The 26181-nt window shown below is 35.9% G+C and overlaps 1 protein-coding gene across 1 annotated transcript in view; it reads right to left on the bottom strand.

Annotated features, from left to right (window-relative positions):
• The window catches only part of LOC108542602 (WD repeat-containing protein 72), a gene marked incomplete at its 3' end in the record, with an annotated part of 90430 nt that overhangs the window by 26463 nt on the left and 37786 nt on the right, over positions 1 to 26181 (bottom strand). The window contains exons 5-15 of the mRNA XM_017892681.1: positions 25375 to 25481; positions 19179 to 19257; positions 17773 to 17947; positions 17014 to 17090; positions 15375 to 15494; positions 13911 to 14056; positions 13434 to 13530; positions 8542 to 8683; positions 7611 to 7838; positions 4163 to 4383; positions 1805 to 2000 (exon numbers count right to left, since the gene is read on the bottom strand). Coding sequence (XP_017748170.1) covers positions 1805 to 2000; positions 4163 to 4383; positions 7611 to 7838; positions 8542 to 8683; positions 13434 to 13530; positions 13911 to 14056; positions 15375 to 15494; positions 17014 to 17090; positions 17773 to 17947; positions 19179 to 19257; positions 25375 to 25481 — 1588 coding nt within the window. The remainder of the gene's footprint in view (positions 1 to 1804; positions 2001 to 4162; positions 4384 to 7610; positions 7839 to 8541; positions 8684 to 13433; positions 13531 to 13910; positions 14057 to 15374; positions 15495 to 17013; positions 17091 to 17772; positions 17948 to 19178; positions 19258 to 25374; positions 25482 to 26181) is intronic.

Genomic DNA, 26181 nt, shown 5'->3' with positions numbered 1-26181 from the left:
ACAGTAAATATCTATTTATTGACATAGAAAATGTCTGACAGAAAGTAGATCAAAATATTAATAGCACTTATTAATTAGTAGGATAGGATTATTTGTTTTCTTTATATCTGTTTTCAAACGTTCTTCAAAATTTGGTTATATATTTGAGGGAGTACATAAGAGAAATAACAAAATTAAAATACAGAATGGGAAGAAATATAATCTCAAGAAGTACTAACAGTTTGGCTTTGCTTTACTTCCCACTCTGCCAAAAAACACATAAACAAAGTTACATAGCCTGAGGGTGTCCCGATGGGAAAAGGGGACCATGAACACTCGGGAGTGCCCAGATATTTATTTATTCTTGCTGGATTCTATCACCCATGAAAAAAAGTTTAGCTACCAAGTGTTCACAATTGAAAATGCAATTGGGCACATTAATAAGGATATGTGATTAACAGGATTTATTTTACAAGCACAAGTCAAGACTTCGCTGCATTTGTTGATAATAACAATAGTCAACCATTACTAAGGGCTAACCACCTGCAGGTACTGTTTACAAGCATTGTAGGTATTAGCTCATTTAATCCTGACAGGAAGGCAGTATTATCCCATTTCACAGATGAGGAGATTGACCAGCAAAGAAGCAATGTAATATGATCCGAGGTCCTATTAACAGGCTCTGGAGGCAAGCCCAGGCTTTAGGGCCTATTTTATCTATTATACTTAACTGTATTGCTCAAATCAAGAATTCCAAAACTCTCCTAATTTTGTGTATATCATGCAAAGAACAAGCAAGATCCTCAAACTGGTTCACCACTTATTAGTTGTACAGTCTTGTACATTTATGTATCACATCTGCAAATTCCTCATCAATAAAATAGTGAATAATACTTCTCCAGCCTACCTCAGAAGTTGAGAGACTCTAAGGGGAAAATGAGCAGGAAAGCCCATCAAAGCTATAAAACAATTTACAAATGTAAGGCAGTATTAGGTTGCACCCGCTAAACACTAGTACATTAGTTATCATCACTTACACACAACAGTCAAATGCAAAGAAAATAGCAATTATTTTGGTGAAGTATGGCTCTAAACTATAATATTATAAACTATCCCAGTCTGTTAATAACACCCAACATAAAACCACCACTGATTAATCAATAAAAATCATGCTATAGATTCAGTGAAATGTACTCTCAAACGAACTCCCCTGACTCACGTTCATTAATTACCTCACCTTATTTGATATATTCCAGCATTTTCTGGAATGTATTACTCTCAATCTTCAGTTATGTAGTAGCTTTTTTTTTTCAATTTTAAAGTTCAAACTCTACATTCTCTATGATATGATATCAAAAGTTCAATTGAGCCCTCAGTTTTCAGTTTTCCTGACTCAACTTTTTGGAGTTTTATAATTAATTATATTCCATTATTACTGATCATCAATTAGCTCAAAATGTTGCTGAGATGGTGAGCATGCTGAAGAAAGCAGAATTTAATGATAATTTGAGACCAGTAGGACACTAAATTTCTCTCTTGTTAATAATTAAAGTAGATAACTTATGTTTTTATTTATAGCTTCCAGAAATATCCGGCTCATTCCTGTGCACTGCCCTGTCAGCTAATCATCAGTTTGTCAGGATCTGACTTAGGCCGCTGTGTTTTATTTTGCACACATGCCTTTAACTGAAGCCATTAAATGCAACCCAAACAAAGGTTAAAGCAAGTGAGGTCATCACCGCGTCTTCTCTGAAATTTTCCATCTGGTCAAATGCTTGTACATCATAAATATATAAAGAATGAAAGGGGTAAAATTTCAATTTACCTGTTTCAATTTCCCAAATATAGACTGAGTCATCTGCACATCCAACAATTAAAAAATTCTCAACCGGGTGCCATTTTATCATCCTCACAGGAAAAAAGTGCTTCCGGGCATGCAGGAGGCAACTCTTTCCCTCAAGGTGAAGGAGAGCCACGGAATGGTCACTGCACACACAGCAAATTATCTGCTCACCCCTTAGCTGTGAAAAAACAACATGCTTATGTAAGTAAACAGTCAAATGCTTTCTTTATGAGTAAGTCAGATTTTTTTCTCCCAGTAACATAAAAGAGTTTTGTTAAAGCCCCATTTACAAAAAGAACATTTCTGCTTTCTACAGCACCTTTCCATGTAACCCTCTACAGGGGAGCTTTAAACACTGAGTAGAGTCTAAGCTCAACAACTTCTCAGGAAGGTCACAAGATGAATCCAGGACAGATGTACTTATGAGATAAATGAAGGACTTGACCATCACTCAGCAAATTCAGGCAGTGAGGCAGACATCGGAAATAATGCAGAATAAAATAAACCCCAGAACTAATTTGTTGCCACAAAAAGAAGCTATTTGTAGACACAAGCTTAGGCCCAAGGGTATCATGAGCTGATATTTTCCACTTAAAGCCTCAAAATGTGATTTGGTGCTGTTCCCAGAACTATACAGATTCTAATCCAAACAGGAAACTCAGTGTAGACACAATCTAAAAGAAGTAAGCATTAGATAGCTCGAACTGAATGTATATCCTCAAAGACATAAGAACCAAAAATAGCCTCCCAGGACAATAATCCTTAAGATACTTTTTTAAAAGTCAGCATGTGGTTACCTTGAACAGGTTAGGACAATTACTATCCAAGGTGGATTCTCAGGATCAAGCCAGAATTTTGGCTGTTTTGTTTAAAGCATAAGTTTGGAGACTTTGAGACACCCATTACTCATCATTAACCTCTCTGGAGGCGGGTATGAGGGGAATACTGGGGTACATGTTTTCTTTCCTAATTCTTTATTAAGTGGACTCCAGAAATCGTAAGGAAAAAAAAATCACAAAATGGCAGGTGTGATAGATCTGGAGCCTAGACTTGCCGAATGAATCACATGTCATTTTTCCCTAACCATTCTATCTGCTGGAAAACCTGCCCATCCCACAGCTTCTAGAGCAGGCAGTCCAACGTGCTCCAGGAAACTTACATACATACACACACAGACCATGTGAACACAAATCTTATGGTTAGGAATAGACTATCGAGAAACAATGTTTATAAGCCAATTAACTGACTTAAAAAATCATTTTACCTGTGTTACCATGTCCTTTTACGACAGAGGAAACGCAAAAGTTGTTTGTTCATGTTTTTTTTAAAGTCAACTTTATAAAAGCTGAATTTAAGTTGACATTTCATAAGAAAATTCTACCTAAAGCGATTTCATTTTGCCCCTGACAAGGTAGATGCTCACAAACTTATTAAAGCTCATTCTCTGTTAAATAAATGAATAAGCAAATAAAAACCCATTTAAGAAGAAAATGTGCTGCACGCAATAGCTGACACCTGTAATGCCAGCACTTTGGGAGGCAGAGGTGGGAAGATTCCTTGCATCCAGGAGTTGGAGACCAGCCTGAGCAACAAAGCAAGATCCTGTCTCTACAAAAACAAAAATAAAAAACAGTAGCTGGACTTCATGCCTGTAGTCTCACCTACTTGGGAGGCTGAGGCAGGAGGATCCCTGGAGCCCAGGAGGTTGAGGCTGCAGTAAGCCATGATCACGCCACTGTACTCCAGCTTGGGTGACAAAGTGAGATGCTGTCACACACACACACACACACACACACACACGACAAATGTAACTATTTATCAATATTATTATAAAAAGAAATTCTTGACAAGGTCTTGCTTTGTTGCCCAGGCTGGAATGCACTGGCATGATTTCGGCTCACCACAAAATGGAAGTTATTGAAGGCAAAAGTTAATTTCTAATTTATAGATTCCTATATTGTTTGGCTTGTTTTTGCCTTGAGTATCTACTTTTATTTTTAAAAGATAATTCCATTAAAGATGAAGACACAGAACTACAGGAAAAAAAATAGATGTAAGTACTTGAAGAGAAAGAATTAAGTGGCTGTTGTAAAGCTAAGCATTGACTAAATCTTTGCTTTACAGCCAAATTATCTGTATAATGTAAGTTACAATAATACTATAATTCATATAGAAAGATTAGAAATAAATATATATAAATCATCCAGTTGTATTATAAGTACATAGAACTCTTATTTTCTTTCCTTTGGAAATATGGGTCATTTTTACTTGTCTTATTAAGTATTCTATAATGTTATATAATTTTCAAATTTAGGTGTTATATTTTACTCTTTGTCTTACTTTAAACTTCTCTGGTGACATCAAAAGACTTGTTACTGCACCAGCTTCCAAAAAGAATTTATGCAAAATTTCTTCAGTAAAGATATCCCACAAGATGACGCATGAATCTAGGTCCCCAGACAACATCCAACTTTGGTCTAATTTTGAAGAGAGACCATGTGGGTAAAGTAATGAAGTGACACTTTGGTGGTGGCCTTTAAGAACTTTATGAGACAGAGAATCTGAAAAACAATGAAACACCAAATAATACAGATGTTATTTTTGTTCAGAAAATCGTCCCAAGATTCTCTTTTATAAAATTTTAACATAAGGAAATTACACATAATTAAAGCATGCACTTGGCTAAGAAAACTAGTGAACACCCTTAGATCATCTTGAAAAGCAAGTGCCTCACCAGAAGCCAGAGTACGCTTTTGATGAAGCACTACAGTTAGTTGTTCAAAGTCTATTAATTCTAGGCCAGGCATGGTGGCTCATGCCTATAATATCAGCACTTTGGGAGGCTGAGATGGGCAGATCGCTTGAGGTCAGGGGTTCAAGACCAGCCTGGTAAACATCGTGAAACCCCATCTCTACTAAAAATACAAAAATTAGCTGGATATAGTGGCTCGCACCTACAGACCCAGCTACTCGTGAGTCTGAGGCAGGAGAATCACTTGAACCTGGAAGGTGGAGGTTGCAGTGAGCTGAGATCATGCCATTGTACTCCAGCCTGGGAAACAGAGCAAGACTGTCAAAAAAAAAGAAAGAAAGAAAGAAAAAAAGTCTATTAATTCTTAAGGACATTAGTAAATTACCAATTCCAGTGTCATGGAATAGTAAACACTGTTCTAAAAGAGTGAACACTTCATACATTTGCCTCCACAAAAATAAGTTCCGAATATTATTTATTTTCATTCTTTTTTCCTTTTTCTTCTTTTTTAGAGACAGGGTCTCGCTGTTGACCAGGCTGGAGTGTAGTGGTGCAATCATGGCACCATAAGACAAAACTTCTATTCCTCAAACTCCCTGGGCTCGGGTGATCCTTCCACCTCAGCCTCCCTATAGCTGGGACCACAGGTGAGCACTACCATGCCCAGGTAATTTTTGTATTTTTTGCAGGGACAGGGTGTCACCATGATGCTCAAACTGATCTCAAACTCCTGGCCTCAAGGGATCAACTCGCCTCAGCCTTCCAAAGTGCTGGGATTACAGGCCGTAGCCCATAATTCTTTAAATTAGAATGACTAAGTCTAGTATACAAGAAAAGAAAAGTTTCAGGAAATTTTTTTGCTTTGAAAGATGTTAGAGATTACCTAATTCTACCTCTTGGCTTTACAGATAACGCATCTGAGGCTCAGAGAGGTTAAGTGACTTGCATCCAAGTGTGAAAAAGCAAAGTAAAATGTTTAAGAGTACAGCATTGCTGTTAAATGAATCTGTCTTTTTTTCCCTGGGTCTATCACCTACTAGATATGTCACCCTAGCTAGTTGCCTTTTCCCTCTTAACCACAGATGTTACATCTGAAAATTTAGGATAATAATAGTCCTTACTTCAGACAAGACTGTTGTGTGGAATAAATAAGATAATGTCTATAATTTTGTAGCACTCTGCTTGGCACTCGGTAGGCATATGGGCATTTCAAATCACAGCTGTATGAGAGCACAGGACTACTGACACACTACTGTGCTGGGGGTTACTCTTCCCACCAGCCACACTGCTTCTTCCTTCATCACTAGCTAAACTCCCCCAAATTGGAAAGAACCATAAACCACAAACTCTCTTTATTCACACTAAAAATAAACCTCAAAGAATTATTATTATACTTCAGAAACTTCTATTCCATCAGGCATATCCTTACTTTGTATCTCCTGAAAAACCAGAATGAATGTTCATTGAGCTGCTACAAGTTAAATGTGACTTTTTCTCGCTTTCTGGATATTAGGATAAATCAGCCTGGATAAAAACTGCTAGGTCTTCGCTTTTTCACTAACTTTTAACAGCAGCCATGTAGCTGTATACCAGTACATTACCTCTGTTTGGTTCATTGCCATTTACTCCTCCACTTCAGTCAATCACTGAAGCACAAGTCAGTAGCATTTAGTAAGTGGCCAAAGTAAGCTGAGAACAATAGTAGGCAATATAAGAAGTTTTTTTAAATTGAGATTTAGTCCTTACCCTTAAGGACCTTATGCTCTAATACGATTCATATAATAATAATAAAATAGTATACAGTTTTTTTCTACACATCCTAAATCTCAGTCACCTCCTATGTTTCCTTCCCTTACACAAGACAATTTAATAGGCATTTGTTGTTGTAATGCACAAATGCAGAAAGATGTATAAGAACACAGGTATATTTCATTCACAAAGAAATACAGATTAAAACAGGAAGATACTATTTTCTCCTGATTAGCAAAGATTAAAAGTTTAATAGAACACAAAGTTGGTAGATAAAGTTTGGGGCAAAAAGGCATTTTATAGGCTATTAGTGAAAATGCATGCATATTGATCAAAGTTCTTTACAGAATATTTTACATATATTTTCAAAATTAAAAATGCAAACCAATGTTGATCTGGTAATTCTACTCTTAGGAATTAATATACAGATATACTCATATGTATGTACAATGATAATCAATTCTGCATTGTCCATAGTAGCTAAAAACTAGAAAACCTACACACCAATAGGCAATTAAAGTTTGATTATTACTAATTATTTAAAGTCAGCTCGTAAAGTATGAACTCCAAAATATTTTATTTAGATTTGTTTAAGGACATTCTAGTAAAGCGTGTAGAATACACTTTTATTTGTGCAATATAATTAAAAGACTGAATATTGTTATGCTGATATGTGCGTGTATACACGTAGAAAATTTCAAGAAGAGTATCAACCGTTATTAGCAGTTGCCTTTGGAGAAAGGAACTGGAAGATCAAGTAAGGAGAAAAACTCATTTCGTATTGTATAACCTTCTGCCTGAGTTTTTTTTTTTTTTTTTAATGGAGTGGAGTCTTGCCCTATTGCCCAGGCTGGAGTGCAGTGGCCGGCTCTCAGCTCACTGCAAGCTCCACCTCCTGGGTTCACGCCATTCCCCTGCCTCAGCCTCCCGAGTAGCTGGGACTACAGGTGCCCGCCACCATGCCCAGCTATTTTTTTTTTTTTTGTATTTTTAGTAGAGACGGGGTTTCACCATGTTAGCCAGGATGGTCTCAATCTTCTGACCTCGTGATCCACCCGCCTCAGCCCCCCAAAGTGCTGGGATTACGGGGAATTTACAAAAAAAAATAAAAAACCCTATATGTATGTTTTACTTCAACATTAAAATATGTACATATTTAGCAGCAAATGCCAGCTAATTCTTTAGGCCCCTAAATCTTCTTTAGTGCAGTTTGTTGAAATTGCAGTTTTAGATAAATCAAATAAGTAGGGTCAAATAAAATTCAATGACCTTTTACTAAAGAACCACCTTCTAGAAGTCTTGCTTTGGCAGCATTCAAAGCCTGGGTAATGATAATTGTCCCATCTTCACAGCCACATATTAGTTTATCAAGACTTGGAATATACTCTGATGAAGTGACTACAGCAGTTCCTGCCCCATCTTTAAGCCCAGAAAAATAGTCAATAATACTTTGTGACACAGTATCATGCTTATCAAAATTATCTTGAAGAGTCCAGGTGGTAGTTACTGGTATCTCTAAAAGAAAACAGAGATAAAAAGAAAATTTGGTTTATCAATGCATCATAGACATGGAAAATATCAAGGCGCCCTCCCTTCAAAAATATGAATACAGTGTTACAGCCTATCCCAGATTCATATTGCCAGCATTCATCTCTTGTTAAGTTCAATCGATGTTAACATGAATTATATTGGTTATATTAGTATATAAGATCCATAAGGTTTGTGCGTGTGTGTGTGTGTGTTTAATTTTAATTTTTTTTTTTTTTTTTTTTGAGACCGAGTCTCACTGTGTCACCCAGGCTAGAGTGTAGTGGCATGATCTCGGCTCACTACAACCCCTGCCTCCTGGGTTAAAGCAATTCACCTGCCTCAACCTCCTGAGTAGCTCAGATTACAAGTGCACACCGCCACGCCTGGCTAATTTTTTGTATTTTAGTAGAGATGGGGTTTCACTGTGTTGCCCAGGCTGGTCTTGAACTCCTTCGCTCAGTCAATTCACCCACCTCAGCTTCCCAAAGTGCTAGGATTACAGGTATGAGCCACCATACCCGCCCTAAGCTTTGTGTTTATACCTGCCTTTATGTTGTCATTTAATACATAATAGTACACAATAAATTTTTCTTGTTTGTGGTCCCATGTTGCTCAACTTAGAAGAACGATGAGTTAATTAAAAATTTGTTCTCAGAAGACATGTGACTAGAAATGGAAACTGACTTACCTCTAGGAGAACCATCAAACTTGGATACAGGAACATCAGGGATGTGCCACAAAGTAATTCTTCCTGAGACTTCTCCAGAGAAAAGTACCTTGTAAAAAGGCTCTTTCCTCTCATTCATGTAGCCCATAACAAAGGGACGGCTCTGTTCCGAAACAAAAAGTGGGCTTTTATGTAGGAAATATTCTAACTATAGAGAGATGGCCACTGTTTTTAAATGGAGAAACAAGACTTAATAACTGAAGTAAATATTTTCAATTTATTTCCCACTGTTTCAAAATTTTCAAGTAAATTAAATGAAATAATCTGTGATCTAGGACTAAAGAGGCTTTAAACAACAAGAAGCAAAGTCATAGACTTCAGAAAGTCAATAAAAGTATCTAACATTTACTGACTATGTATGTGTGTGTGTGTGTGTGTGTGTGTATAGCTATGTGTACACATTACTGCAAGGGGTTTTCTACATATTCAGTTAAAAAATCCTCACAATAACCCTATAAAATTGATACTATCATTGTTTTCATTTTACAAACAAGAAAACTTGGGTTTTCCTGTGAAGTGAAGAGATTGATTTGTCTAAGGCGATTAGAGGAAGCAATGGGCTTTGAGTCCAGTCATTCTGATTCAGCAACCCATGTCCTGATGCTAAAGATGTTCACTAAGAAGGCTTAATTTCTTCATAGTTCCTTTATAGTTCTAATTGTCAGTTAAAACAGCAACAACTCATATTTGTACAGTAATTTTGTGTTGTTAACATGTTTTCCACTTTTTGTTGACTGTTTTTCAAATTTAACATACTTGATTTCCAATTTCTCAAGTGGCCACAAAGGAAAATGATTCCATAATTTATAATGTGTGTGTATATACATATACACTGTTATACATTATATAAATTATGTATATTATACATATTATACATAATTTATAATCTTGCTGAAGGAGAATATGAATATTGGGCACCAGTGCTCTTAAAGCTATGCCTTCACTAGTGAATGCATCTAGAGCATCCCTGGTCTTTCTCAGGGCAGTATAGCTGTTCTTCGGGCAGGTTGGTACATAGATATTAAAGGATTAAAATCATTCAAGCAATTACAAAAACAAAACCTGAACTCTCTTTGGTGCAGAAGTAAAAGTCATCCTAAAAAGAAAGCCAATTGCTGGTGCTAGAATTAAAGAAGTCCAGGAAAGTGATGCTTCCTAGTCAGAAAATACATGCTTTAAGGTGTGGATTTAGACACATTAGTGAAAAATTCTATTCATTAGTGATTATTAAGGGCCAAGATATTGCTACATTTAATCTTCACAACAAAGCTATGTAGTTAAGTAAACATTGCTATTATCCTGATATGAAAATAGAGAAACTATGACAGAAAATAAGAAACCAATCCAAGGTCATCCAACCAAGATGTGTAACTAATTCCCTATAGTCCCAAGAAATAAGAGCATCATAGAAAATGGTTCCAATAAAGTCAGTTTCTAAATAATTTTTTTTAAGACTTAGAGGGCACTTTGGTGTCTTACAGCCATGATTTTTACAGCTATTTGAAATGGTGTTGATAAAATTTGGTTAAATTGGCTATTCAAACTCTCCCACCCTTGTAGGCACTTAGAACTGATTGTTCCAACTCCCTGGTTATTCTGATTTGAAAAGGAAGCTCCAAGAGGCTGGTGGGTTACTCAAGTTGGTGGCAGCACAACTCTTCCCAGCTGGTGCTTTGCCCCTGCAGTTGAAGTTCGCTGTTGCTCTCATGCCCTCTGCCTTCACCTTCCACATTGCCGCTTCTCAATTGCTCACACTCACCCCTTGGTCCCTCGCTCCTCCTCCTCCCAAACAGTTCCCTCTCGTTCTGCTCTTCACCTGAAAACCTCTTCATAGTCCCTTACCATGTGAATTCCGATTTTTCATCACAGTATTCATCATGAGAGTCTCCATCATCCAGGAGGTAATAAAACATAGCCATTAGCTATGCCTAATCTCATGGGAAGTTACCTTGCTTTGTTTCTCAAAATGTGAAGACATAAACTTATAGGTCTTTTACCAATAATTCTTGTTTAAACAATCATAGATGTTTCTGTATCTTAAAAGTGAGAAATGCCTAGAAGCCAGTGAAATGTGAATAGAATAATTGGAAACTGGAAAAAGTTGGTCTGCCTGTCCTTACTTGCCTTTTATCCAGGACATAAAGTCATACTTTCTTCCCTGAAATCCCTGGGGCTAACTGCCTGGATTTAAATCCTGGCTTTACCACATCCTAGCTCCATTGAAAGAGCAAGTCGGTTACTGTAGGCAATTTAGTACACCTCACTGTCTCATTTTCCCTAACTGTGAAATAAGACTAATAAAAGCACCTGCTATATGGGATTGGTATAAGGATTAATGAGTAGATAAACATAAGGTACACAGAATGGTCCCTGACATTTAGTCCCTATTTAATTAATTTTGACAATTCTGGTTATTCTTTTCTCAGAACAATTGAGAAACTCACTCCAAAACCCATTACTGGATTTGGGCTAAACCACTTGAGTTCAAATCCTGGGAATTCACCCCTCTGACCATCAGTTTCAACATGGGATCTTGGTGGCAACTAAAATAAATCAGGTTGTTTGTATGTTTGACAATAAGGACTCAAATGAAGTTTTCATCGTCATTATCACCATCATCATCATCATCATCATCATCATCACCATTACTCTTAGTTCCTGCACACACAGTTTTTGTTTGCAATCCTTAGGCTGTTTCTATCTCAGCTATTCCCATCTCAGTACAGCAGCCTTACTCTGTGGCTGAGACCCTGGGAAACCCAGTTCCTTATCTCAACAGCCAGAACCCCTGCACCACAGGCCTCAGCAATTACCAGCTGTGATTTGAAGCTAGGGAGATCCTCATGCAGCTATTGGAAGGAAAGACGAATCCTCATTCTCACCACTGCAACTCCATCAGCAGATATGTACATGGGCATTACAAACAGTAATACTGAGAACCTGTTACTGTCAAACCTGGAGTTTTAATTCGATGGTATCACTCCAAAAAATGAGTCCGGACAATACTACCTGCTTACAGAGCAGTCTTTTCTAAGCTCACTGAATGTATCAAATTCATCTCTTCATCCTACCACAATGCCTTCATTACTTGGTAACTGCAAGAGAGACTAAGGATTCTTATATTTAGTGAACAGTGGTGATGTTTGAATAAGGGGAAGAAAGTATGACTTTATGTCCTGGATAAAAGGCAAGTAAGGACAGGCAGACCAACTTTTTCCAGTTTCCAATTATTCTATTCACATTTCACTGGCTTCTAGGCATTTCTCACTTTTAAGATACAGAAACATCTATGATTGTTTAAACAAGAATTATTGGTAAAAGACCTATAAGTTTATGTCTTCACATTTTGAGAAACAAAGCAAGGTAACTTCCCATGAGATTAGTTATTTTTTAATTGTTGTACTCTTTCCTCATGGTTATATATAACATTGAAATTTTCAGGAACAAGAAGCCCCTAAAGGGCACAACTGATCATTGGCTTTCAGGGCAAACTGTGCTTTGTAAAAACGCTTTCAAAGCTAAGGAGGAAAAGAGCAGATCCTTTAAAAAAATAACTAAATATGCCTTTCTAAGGAAGCCACAGTACTGTTTTTGTGATCAACAGCAAAACAGGAACCTATTGCTGCCCACAGGTAATTTTAGAAACAGTCATTGATGCATGCCATAATTATAAAGTTTGCTTGTGTCCCAGTGGCACTTGGGGTTCTAATTTTTGGCTGACAGTTTCTTAATCAAGTTTTCACAACAAAACCTCACAGATATGTTAAAGGGACAATTACTGAACTGTAGGATTTCCAACAGCTATGCTGCCTAATTAAGTAAACCATCATTCTGTTAACAGTAGCATGCTTCCCTGGTTGACACATCAATAATTCAAAACTCTTCCACTCTCCATGAAATATGTTTTTGGATAATTAACTGATGACAAAGTCCAAAGGCTTAGAAAAAAAAAAAAAAAACACTTTGGATAACACTACTGAAATAAAATAACTGCTTAAATTTTCAGGCTTCCTAGAGTGTCAAAGGTATGATTCAGTCAAGTAATAAGCTCATAATTATAGTATCAACTTTCTGCCAAAAGCGTAATTATATTTGTTTTAACAAGAAAATTTATTCGTAAGAATAGCTAAATACATCTGAAAATGATATCAATATATGATTAAGTAAAGAAACAGAATATAAAACATTCCATAAAGTTTAAAAATTGGAGTAGATACATAAAAATGTTTAACAATGTTTTGTCACACCATTTATCACAAGGGTCAGTGAAAAAAATGTGTGGTGTGTGTGTATGTGCTTGTACGTATATACACACACACACACAAATGCAGAGAGAGACAGAGAGAGAATGAGAAAGAAAGTAAATAGAGCAAAATGTTAGCAATTGGTGAATCTAGGTAAAGCGTATATGAATAATTACTGAACACTCTTGCAACTTTTCCAAATATTTGAAAATTTCCCAATCAAAATAAAATTTAAGCAGCTATTCTATTTCAGTATTTTATCCAAATACATACAAGAAAGTAAAAAAAAAAAAAAAAAACTCAGTGAATATTTACTGCGGTGAAATTAGGAATTTTAATTTCTCCTTTCTTTTCAACATTTATAATTTTCCTATAGTAAATATGTATTGTTTCATTATAAACTTAAAACACAGACTTAAACATAGTAGATTTTTAAAGACAAAGTTTTCTCTTTGGTAGCCATTGACAATTAAACTTGATTTTCTCATTAACAACTTGATGGGATGCTTCCATTCAATTTTTTCAAGCCTGACTCTGACAGACAAAGCAACACTTATCCAAGAAACTGAGTGAAACAGCTTTGAGGCAGTCACTCTTTTCTTGCATTACCTTATTTTCCTGCACAGAAGTAGAGCACAGTAAATGAGGATAAATGGACTCTTTAAGCACTCTTCCATCAACAGGGTATAAGCTTTTTGAAAGCCCACTGCATGGCAAAAATAAAAGCAAAGTTTAGAACTCTGAAGTTCTTTATTCGTTCTTTTCCCCCTCCCACTTTCAAAAGCCGGATGGCACCGTTCAAGTTTCTAAACTCTACTTAGAAATTGTTGGGTTAATAATTACAAGTGACTTTTTGAAAACCCAGCACCAGCTGTACAAGTTATACATGGTTAATCTCATTCCTCCATCCCCTGCTGTTTTGTACAAAGGCTGAAGCCTACCAAGCCCAGAGTAAATCTTCTAGTGCCAAAGTTGTTTTGTTCTGGTTTTTGATCATGGGCAGCATGCAGGGATTTTTCCATAATAAACCTCCCAAAGTTCATTTTCTACCTGAATGTTTTGTATACCGCTCCCATCTGAGCCCACCTGTTCAGCAGCTGATAGATGTAACTGTGACCATCTTCTGTCCAGATGAGGATTCTGTGGGCAGCAATCATTTCTCCACCAGCAAAGAACTGCCCGTTTCTGCTAACTTCAGTCAGCAGAAGGGAAAAATCACAATAATCATAAACCTAAAATATGAAGTTGATGCACATTATCAAAGGTTTAAATCTAGTCTGCCAATAAGATGAATATAAATTATGATAGTAATAATATAACAACATAGTAAGCATTGATAACAGACCATACTGTACTCATATATTAAGAATTTTTACCATCACTTATTGACTTATATTTATCTTAGGGTAGGTTTCAGTAGATAAAGTTCATCTGGTTATATCATTCCAGAGTGTGTACACTAAACATAGAAACCCCAAATCCCAAAATTTCTAAGTAATTTTATTCTTTCCATAATGAGCACTCCAAGTTTTACATCTGAAAATTTATTATGCACATAAAAAATGTATATCACATAAATATTTTGTTAGACCATATACTTTTAAATCTTTGTTCAAAGATACATTATCACCATACAAGTAAGACCATACAGTTTTCTTAACTGAGCCAGTTATACAAAACTTTAAAGAAAAATAAATGTTATGAAATGATGGCAACTTAGCTTTTCTTTCTTCTTGGAAATGTCAATGAACATATTCACAAGAAAATAATGCTTGTCCCTCTTAAAACAAATGCAGTGACAAAGTAGAAAAGTAAAACATCTAAAATATAATCAAACTATGTAAGTGAGAAGTATATTTGAGTTCTAAAGTATAGACACCAAATTTTGAAAATAATTTAGAGCTAAATATTCATTGTTATTATGGTCTGTTGTTAATAAAATTAGGATATACTACTACATATATAATATTTTGGGATACAAAACTCTTGCATATAGCATGATATTAAATATGTAGTAGTATATCCTAATTTTATTAAAGAGTTAAAAACTTATATGTCAGGCCGGACGCGGTGGCTCACGCTTGTAATCCCAGCACTTTGGGAAGCCGAGGTGGGCAGATCATGAGGTCAGGAGTTCGAGACCAGCCTGACCAACATGGTGAAACCCAGTCTCTCCTAAAAATACAAAATTAGCCGGGGTATAGTGGCGTGCGCTTGTAATTCCAGCTACTCAGGAGGCTGAGGCAGTAGAATTGCTTGGAACCCAGAGGCAGAGGTTGCAGTGAGCTGAGTCGTGCCACCGCACTCCTCCAGCCTGTGGCAACAGAGTGACACTCTGTCTCAAAAAAAAAAAAAAAAAAAAAAAAAAACAAAAAAAAAAAAAAAACTTTATGTCCAGTCATAAAGAGCACATCATTCCATGTTCTGGTAAATATTACAGAAGAATTTGTATCATATTTAAATTCATATTCTAATTTTTGTACAAATCAAAAAAAAATTACACCTTGTCACTTGTACATCACTGGTATTTATTATGTTATTTTATAATACCTTCCAACATTTAGAAAACACCACCAATAGAAGTCTCTCAGTATATGTGCAAAATCGTATTGTCTGGCAGTTCAAGGACTCAAGAAACTTTGATTCTTTTTCATAGACATCTCGCTTTTCCTTCAAAAGGAAAGAAAATCTTTTAGTACTAGTTCCAGGTAATTCACACACAGTCATGAGAGGACCCACTTCCTGTGCATCTCAAGTAGATCACAACATTATAAAATGAAAAGTATTTGAGTTTCCTTTTGAGTGTTTTGAACTAAGAAGTTACTTTGCAATAGAAGTTCTGTACCTGGGTGATGAAATCATCTGTACACCCAATCCCCACAACACTTAATTTACCTGTATAACAAACCTGCGTATGTACTTCTGAAAGTCTTAAAAAAAAAAATTAAAGAAATATAGGATGTATTTCTTGAAAAAAAAAAAAGTTGTGATCAGGAAATCCACTTAGATTCAAGGGCTCATTACATGCAACCATTCAACAAACATTCTGTGAGGAACTACGGCTGGATGCTAAGAATGTCAAGATGAGAATAAGCTAGAGACCGTTAGATATGGCAGAAAGGTCAAACAAAAAAATCTAAAATGATGACTAAAAAAACCTACAGTATTTTCTTTTATTTTATATTTTTTCCTTGAAACAGAGTCTTGCTCTGTCACCAAGGATGGTGCACAGTGGCAGGATCTCGGCTCACTGCAATCCCCGCCTCCTGGGTTCAAATGATTCTCCTTCCTCAGCCTCCTGAGTAGCTAGGATTACAGGTGCACGCCACCACTCCCAGCTATTTTTTTTTTTTTTTTTTACTTTTAGTAGATACGAGGTTTCACCATGTTGGACAGGCTGGTCTTGACCTCCTGACCTCTGGTGATCCGCCTGCCTTGGCCTCCCAAAGTGCTGGGATTACAGGTGTGAGCCACTGTGCCTGGCCTAGTATTTTGATTGCTAAAAAATAAATAAATAAATAAAAATTAAAAAAGGAAAGAATAGCCAACACACAGCACATAAAATACTACATTCTCCATAAGTTTGTGATAATGCTGGATGTGTATTTCTTGAGCTCAGCATACCATCACAATTCCCAGGCTTCCTCAACCAATAAATTCCTAAAAAGACCCCAGAGCTCCTTGGGGAAGCCTAAATAATTTTGTCATCAGCACACATAGTATGGCTGTTCTTTCGTCCATCATCTCAACTTGTAGTCTGATGCCAGGGAACAGGTGAATATACTGGACTCCCCAGGGACACGCCTCTCAATTTTTTAGAGTCATTTGCCTGCCACTGTTCACACATACTTAGAAGAAAGGAGGATTTCTGCTGTAAGGAACAGAGAGATGTTCTGCTATTTTTAAAAAATTAAAAATGTAATCTTTCTGTGTGTGTGTGTGTGTGTGTATATGTGTGTAAATGAAAACATCTGTATATACATGGAGAAAAGGTTGGAAGGATACAAGCCAATTGTACCCAATGCTCACCCCTGGGAAGATGGATGGGGGAAATATACGGATGTAGAACTTATACACATCTATGTTATTTGAACTTTTGACAATAAGCATGTAATAGCCTTATAATTTATACATTTCAATGAATATGCTTGAAATTGTAGGGAAAAAAGAGTAGGGTTCCCAAGCCAACCTGAATGCTGTTGATAGATGAGGAAAGATCCCATACTTTGAGCTCACCAGCTACTGATACCACCAAGAGAGAATCTTCTGTGAAAAGAATAAAAGTCACATATAAGCTTACCATGGATATAATTGGGTAGGTAAAAACCATTTCATAGTCATTTAAGAATTATGCAGGGCTGTGTAGATGGAAAATTTTCAGCTTTGGAGTTACTTTTTAACTAGAAAAAAATAAACATTTTACATCGTGCTCCAAATCTGTTTTAAAATTTCAAAGTGATTCCTAGGTATAAGAAGAGCACCACTAGAAGCAGAATCACATTGCAAATCATCGTAACAAGAACCTTCCTGTTTCAGAAGTAAGTGAGGAGCCAACTTCCACTTCCCTTTGCAGTCACTCATTACAGAAACTGAATTATCAATACTACATCTAGAAGATACAGCAGGGTAAAATTCCAGGAGTCCTGCTAATCCACAACAAAACCTGCTTGTCACTCTTAAAATGTAACAAGCAGAACTTGGTGATAAAAGCACAGATTCACCTCTTTCCCCCTCATCTTAACCTTTTGCTGACTTTCCAGTGTTTTGAACCACTGGCATGGGTGTTCTTAGTTTTTCTTGATCAGATGTATTACAGACATATCCTCATTAATAGGTAAACATAAAGAAGCATTCTTTCTGAATTCCTGCCCAATAATTCGACAAATAATTCAAAAGTAGATATTTTTATACGCAATCTCTTTACTGTCAGATAATATCTAACTACTACCTTGAATTCTCATGGAGTGAACAATGCACATGCAGTTGATCCAGTCGGGAAACTGAGATGATCTAAAACTGTGAACAACAGCCAAAGTTTTGGCATCAATTATAAGGACATCTTGATATTCTCCACAACAAAGAAGCCAGCCTTCTCCTGTCATCCGGAATGAGCAGTGGTAATACTATGCATATGGAAATCAAAGCAAACATTTAATTATCACTAGAAATTAACATAATTTGGCTACATTGAAGATTTCTCTAGACCTTAGTTTTAGCATATGATCAATTAAGGTATTGAATCGAACAGCAACTAAAATTTCTCTTAGTTCAGTTATTCCAAACTCCTACTGGCACTTTAGTCTCATTTGCATCTCATGAATTTTCTGGAGAAAGAGAGATCCCTTGGAAGAAGTAATTTTATTCTAAATCATGGAAAGCTCATAATTGAATTATTTCTGGAGTGCAACTTGGAACTAAACAACAACAAGGCCAGGCACAGTGGTTCATGTCTGTAATCCCAGTGCTTTGGGAGGCTATGGTGAGAAGATCACTTGAGGCCAGGAATTTGAGGCTGCCGTTAGCACCACCGTACTTCAGCCCGGGTGACACAGTGAGACCCTGTCTCTTAAAGAAAAATAATTAATAGCAACAACAAAACCCAAGTTCCTTACCGTAGCAACAATGCTGTATGTTAAAAAGAAAGTGTTTGAAGCGCATTTGAGGATTATTATGCCAAAAAAGTTGTGGAAATATTTTATTAAAGATCAAGTAAAGTATTCTACGTTTAACCAGCTCTCTCTGTGCAGGGTTTTATTCCCAGAAAAAAAAGGGGAGAGTTTGTGAATGCTGAAATGCACATCATCAACACTAAAAGTGTAAAACATTTAAAAACGTGGTCAGCACCATTGGAATCATGCAACCACACGACATATGCTTGGAAACCATCTACTAAAAGTCAAGATTTGCCTTAAAGACTGGGAAGTGATTATAAAAGTTATATATATAGAAATTAAGAACCTATCTACCAAAACATAAGGGTTAAAATTGGAAACGAGGGAGAAAAAAACTGTTTGTTCTTTATAAGACAGCACATCATTAAAACTGAAATTTTACACATGTACAAGTATGTGTATGTTTTGTGGCACTAAGGCAATATATGGAAACTGTCTTTCAAATCTATTAGAAAGACACAAAAATGAAAGAATCAGGGGAAAAAATCTGCTTGAATAATACCTTTTGGGAAAGCAAAATGCCAAAATAGCAGATGATAACTGGTGATATTTCACCCTCATGACAAAATAAAAATTCAAGCAAAGAATATTCTCCAAAGATGTTTCTTTAGAAGTGTATTTGCAAATGCCCTAAACAAGTTGCAGAATCTAGAAATGCCCTGAAGGAAGTAAGCGTACTTACACAGATTGCAGTGTGCCTGTAAGGAAGTGTAGCCTTCTCCACGCACTGTCCACTGGTGACATTCCAAACACACATCTCCCTAGCAGAAATAACTTTGTATTATTCTCTGTCATTTCCACTCAATTGTCTGGAATAATTTTGCGCCACCAAGTTTTCTCTAGTGCTGCACTTAAGTGCAGCCTGATCATTTATGTGGCTTTTTGTTACAGATTACTGGGCAAGAAAATGTTGTGGTCATTAGCAGGGATGACATACTGTATCTGTATCTTTTTGTTTGGGTAATTACACCCTGCTGCCAGCCTGCAAACCTTACTTTAGAGACAACTGGGCCTACAACAAATTGTGGAGATACAGCTATCACAGCCTGTTAGTGACAGTACAACAATCTTTCAGTGGAAACTGTAGCCTCTTGAAAATGCTTTATTTCACTGAACTTAAACTACATATTCTGAAAATCATAATGCATCAAGTGCTGCATCTTCTGAGGCCAATGTATCATTTTTGTAAAAACAAACAGTGCCACCAAGAGGCTACATTTGGTCTATCATTGATAACAGTGTATCTCTGCTTCTCCTGATTTGGAATCCTGAAATCATCCTTGCCACCTAATATTTAGAAAAATATTATTATTTTGAAAACTCTTACTTGGTTTACATATTCCAAAGACACAGTTTTAAAATACAGTTACAAAGTACACCCAGCATAGGGTAGTTTATATGACTTCCCAAAAATCAGAATGACTGTTTCAGAATTGTTTGGTAATATTCTTCAGTCTTGCGAGTTTTAACACATAAGCAAAATTTTCCATGTTCTATAACACAAAAGTTTTATAGGCCTTAAAGGAGATACCGCTATTATATTAAGAAACAAAATATATAGACTAATAATGTCAACAACTGTATGCATTTGGTGATTTGCAGGTTTTTTTTGTTTTTCTAACCAAACACTGGCACTCAATCTTCTAAATTAGTCCTTCTTAAACTGGGGCGATTTTGCTTCCCCCTATTCCACCTACATTCCAAGGACACTTGGTAATATTTTGAGATATTTTTGGTTGTTACAACTAGGAACACACTACTGGCATCTAGTGGGGAGAGGCAAGGGATGCTGCCAAATATCCTACAATGCATACAACAGTCCCCCACGACAAAGAATTATCTGTTCCTAAATGCCATTAGCACTGAGGTTCAGAAATCATATTCCAGAAATAGACATGAAATATTCATAGTATTTTCCCTCTGTTTATATCCAACCTCTTTCCAAAAAGATGTGAGGTAACCTGAAAAGACATATAATTCTATAAAACAGGAGGAAAAACATCTGTGTGTGTGTGTCTGTGTGTACCTACTAAAAAATAAGATTGGGAAGAAGGTAGATATTGAAATAATATATCTCAAAGGTAAACAAACTAATAATGCATCTATAAAATCAAGAAATATATCTCAAAGGTAAAATAATTGAACCTTAAGCAGTCAACATTATAAAATTTTAGCTCTTTAAGGGATTTGAGCTTATTAACAAGGGTTTTGACTCTAGCTATGCATCAACAACCACCTGATACTATTCCAAATATTACCTTCAGAGATTCTAATTCCACGACTCTGTGTTGAGATCCTGGCATGTGTGGTTTTGAAAACACGGTCAGTTGACTTGTTTCTAGCCTATTTCTAAACCAGTAGCTCTAAATTCTAGCTATACATTAGACTTATTTGAGAACTTTCAAAGATACTGATGGCTGACCATGCAAGATATCAAATCAGGCCAATTAATTCACATTTTTCCAGGATTGGAACCTGGATACCGGTAAAAGTTCCTTTGAAAATATTAATGTATTTAAACCATCTTGGATCCCTTTTCTTTCCCTATTTATTTGCTTATCATTTTGTTTTCTATATTAAATCTGAAAATAAAATGAAAATATATCACAAAGAAAAAATTTGCTCTTTGCCTGTCAATTTTGTGTAATAAAATAAAGTAAATTTGTGGTATATCAAATGGAATGCTGACATCTTACTTGGAACCATGTCAGTTACATATGTCAAACTAAGACATGAAATTGAACTATTAAAAAGTATATTCTTTCCATTTTCTGAAACTGTTCACCTAAGTGTGTACATAGCAAAAATCACCTTCTATTATAAAAAAAAAACTTTAAGAATCTTAAAATCTTAAAAATTTTAATAGATTCTTTTAAAATTGTTAAATCGAAGGAGCATTTTTAGAAGCTTAGAAGCTTAAAAATTCTTAAATTCTTATTTCAATGAAAAGAAAACAGATGAAAGTGTCTACAACACATAACATTAGAAAACTGTTATATTCTTACTACAAATGCCTTGAAAAGGGGCATTTTTTGGTCATATTCAATTTTACATCCCCTCCTCAGCACCTCAGTAAAAATTTATTCCATGGATAAATATATCAGTCACTATTATTCCACACACTTTATATCTTTTGGAAATATATTATTTTCTCTTGACCTCATTCTTATTTTTCATATTTGTGTGCTTGTAACACTATAGTTTTGCTCAAACTTTAATGAAGTGTGTAGAAGGACAGGAGATAAACATGAATGCTTGCTTTGCCATCTTGCATTGGAAGTCTATTACATTTTTCAAACTCTTTTCCCTTGTCTTTTACTATACTTTCATTTTTTTCTTTGGCATTCTCAGCCTCCTCTTCTTCCTCTGTCTGCTTCTTAAGTGCTGATTTTCCCTAGATATTTGTCTTATACTTTCTTACATCCTTACATTTCACTCTCTTTCTGGGTAAGTTATCTATTTCCCTGGCTTTGGGTACTGTTATTATGCTATTGGAAGCCCAGACCTGTTTACTTAAGCTGTATATTTCTATATGGAAATAGCTTTTAGACATCTCCATCTGTATGACTTTCAGGAGATCACACCCTTTCATGTTCAAAATGAAGCATAGCATCTTCCCTCTTTGGTTCACTATCACAATGAATGATATAATTACTAATAAATTTCCCATAATTCTTGACCCAACATTTTCTCTTACTGCCCCAAATGTGCGTACTTGCTACTCCAAATATGAGCTCTGGGCCAGCAGTATCAGCATTGTCTAGGAATGCTTTGGAAATACAAGTTACTAGACCCCAGCCCAGATCTACTAAATCTGCCCAGAAATCTGTAATTAAACAAACTCTGCAGGTGATTCTGGTGCATGCTCAGGATTGAGAAGCACTCACCTAGCAGCCTCCAAGTCCTGGTGCCCTACTTCCCTGGGTTCATCTCTTGCTAGTGACTAATACTTCCATTAGTAAGTAATAAACCTTTCTATCGGTGCCAAGGCTTTTTGCCTTAAAATTTTATTAACTCTCTCTATATATAAAATATTAATACAGTTATACCAATCTTATTTTGATTAGTATACAAATGATAATACGTAATTGGAATGACTGTTTTAGTCAGATTTATTCAACTAGCTTATTTTGTGCTATTTGTCCCATTTAAAAAAAATTGTTTTCTTTGAATTAAACAATATTTTTTCTTTTTTAAATTGAAAGTTACATACACTTTCTTTTATTTTTTATTTCTTTTGTCTATTGTTTTTGTAGCTACTAAACAATACTTGAAATGTAAATATATAAATATAGCTTAAGGTCTAAAGTTAATCAACATCTTTACCCACCTCTAGAACACCAGAATGTGTGGGGTCTTATTACTATATTATTATATGCTATTGTTGACCAGAATCGTGTATGTGTGAGTGGGTGTATATAAATATCACTATATCTTATAAAGTCTCTACAACTTTGCGGGTTTTTGTTCAATATTCCTTCTTCCATCTCAAATCTTCCTTCTGAAATCATTGTTTTTCTTACTAAAGAACATCATTTAGAAATGTGTTATTATACTTATCCAGAGTCTGTTGGCATAGTGAGCACCTTTAGTTTTTGTTTGTCTGAAGATTTATTATTTTGCCCCAATTTTCAAAAGTGTTTTGTTGGATATACAATTCCAAGCGGACAGATATTTTCTGTCCACTTTTTGAAGGGATTTCACTGCTGGCATTACTGTTGAGAAGTCAGCTCTCTGCTTAATTAACATTCCTTGGTAAATAATCTGCTTTTCTCACTGTCTACCTACAGGATCTTCTCTTTTCTTTGGCATTCTGTTGTTTTAACATCAGATCTCCAATGGTTTATTTTCATTATCCTAGAATTTTCTGTGATTACTGAATCTGAGGATGTCTGCCTACAAATAAAATAATAATTTGGGAAAAATGTTAAACACTGAGCCATAAAGCAACTCTGGGTCCCCTCTGGTCACCATGAAGGCAAAAATGCTAAGTCCATAGCCAATATATGGGACTTCTCAAATCTAAAAATGCATTGTTGTTTGGAAAATAATGGGGCAAGCCTAGTAGGAGTAATAATTTCCAGTGAATAAAGTTAAGACTTGCCAAGTACACAGTAGCTGAAACGTAGGTACTGCCTTCATTTAAAAGTATCTTATAGACACAGCATAAGATTTAGAAACCTCAAAAGAACAAAGTTCTAGAAAATACACATCAACTTGGTGAAGGAGGACAGCTAGTTAGACTGAAGCTAGACTCCTAGGCTCTTTAACAATATTTACAGGGCTCATACAGCTGAATTCATCTTTCATCAAAAATATATCTATTAACCCCCTAGTTTCTCTTTTGGAGTGATATCACTATGGGCAAATACCTGATGGTGAAACTCAGTAACTTTCCAGATCTTTTCTCAGTTAGCTATTACGTATTTCTCAATTTTCATGCAGCCCCAGAAAAAAATTAACCATCCCCAAAATTATCTAGATTGGGAATAAATATCTCAGCATGTGTAGCAGACTTTGTGGCAGTCCTGGTGAATGAAAGCTACAGGCAAAGGTTAAAAAAGGAATGTATTAGGACATTTCACTTTAGACTTAGCCAAAGTTCAATCCCTCTAAATATTACAATTAATGATTTACTATAAGCTATGAAAATAGGTATCTCTTTGATATCTGTTCAACTAGCCAACATATTAAACTATTCTGTTTATACAGGCTGGACCTTGATTCCTCGTTATTCTTTTGGTTTTCAGAATTCAGAAGCATATAATTTCTCTTTGGATTAAAAACAAAGAGAGGCTTATCTTGTTTCAACTAGCAACCCAATCCCTTATTAACAAATGCATACTGAATTGATACCACATTCCTGAGTATATTTTGGCAAATAACTCATCAGGAGCCTAGCTCATAGTATTTCTTCCATCAGTGGGGCTTTTTCCTACAGGTAAGTCCTACTTCATGAGGGCAAGCTTTGCTCCCATGAAACTGCACCTAAATCACTGGCTATGTTCCTTTTCCATCTCTCTGCCACCATTCTACTGATAACTGAGTCCTCTCCTCTGTTAGATTTATTTATTTATTTATTTTCATTTTAAATTTTATTTATTTATTTATTTATTTATTTATTTATTTATTTATTTATTGAGATTGTCGCCCAGGCTGGAATGCAGGAGTGCCATCTTGGCTCACTGCAACCTCTGCCTCCCGGGTTCAAGTAATTCTCCCTTCTCAGCCTCCCAAGTAGCTGGGATTACAGGTATGCACCACCATACCCAGGCCAATTTTTCTATTTTTAATAGAGTCAGGGTTTCGTCATGCTGGCCAGGCTGGTCTCGAACTCCTGACCTCAGGTGATCCACCTGCCTCAGCCTCCGAAAGTGCTGGGATTACAGGCATGAGCCACCATGCCCGGCCTGTTAGTTTCATAATAGCATCAGACAAGGGTACAACATGAAGACTGTAACTATTAAATTGTTTTGTAAAACTATGAAAGCTTGGATGGGTTTGCTTAAGAGCTCAAAGTATGTTACAACATGAGAAAAGACAGACACCTAGACTTTTTCATTGCTGATTCTACAAAACTAGGCATTGGTCACTAACCTTTACCCAGTAAGAGTGCTACAAGTTCTGATACACATGTTGAGATGCTTATCTTGGTCCCAATCCAGCAACAAGAGTATTGAGTGAGGGTTCATAATACTGATTACATTCCTTGGGATCATCACACAAGTTATTCAAACTTTCAAGATCTAAATGTTCCTATATGTGAGAGGCACATGTGGATCACAAAAGTTTCCTTCAGCACTAAAATTGTACTCCACTGCAGTTTTTAAAAAGGGAAGGACATGGAGAAGGGGACAAAGTTTACACACCATACCTACCCATTTTCAGCAGCACTAACAATGTACGGCTGTTTAGAGAAGTCCCTTGCTCTTGCCAAACACGTTACTGAAGCTGAATGACCAAATAGGAGTTCTTTTGCTGAAATCTGAAAATAGTGAGAGTGAGCTTTTAAATAATTGTAAACGGTTTGAAGAATAAAAACACAACAATATAGTATTCACAATTCTGATTAGGAAATTCTGTTATGTTTTTGCTGTATACAAGTTTCCAGAAAACTGATATATGGAATATCAACATCCACAGACTAATAAACTCCTAGGCAGAGGAACTGTGTTGTAGACAGGTTTTGTTTGTTTTGGTTTGGTGTCCATCATGAAACCTCCATGACTGCTAAACCTGTCTTACAACAGCTAGGTTGTGAATACAAATAAGTCTGTGTTGATGCTTCCTATGAACAAAATGTCCCCTCAATAATAGTAGCACATTAATACACAGTTCAGAATTCAAAATAACTTTACAAAATAATACAAGAGAAAATATTACCCTTTTTGAAACCACCATAATACCCTATATGGTGATAGGAATGTAAATTGGTGCAGCTATTTTTAAAAACAGTATACAGGTTCCTCAATAAAAATAAAAATAGAACTTACACATGACTCAGGATTCCCACTTCTAGGTATATATCCAAAGGGAATGAAACCAGTATCTCAGAGAGGTATCTGTACCCCCTTGTTCATTGGAGCATTACTCACAGCAGCCAAAATACGGAAACAATCTAAATGTCCATCAACGGATGCAGAGATAAATAAAATGTGTCACATACAGTCATCCCTCATTATCCA

Source organism: Rhinopithecus bieti, unplaced genomic scaffold (genome assembly GCF_001698545.2).
Source record: "Rhinopithecus bieti isolate Rb0 unplaced genomic scaffold, ASM169854v2 scaffold_23234, whole genome shotgun sequence".
NCBI lineage: Eukaryota > Metazoa > Chordata > Mammalia > Primates > Cercopithecidae > Rhinopithecus > Rhinopithecus bieti.
This window is presented reverse-complemented; position numbering and strand designations above follow the sequence as displayed.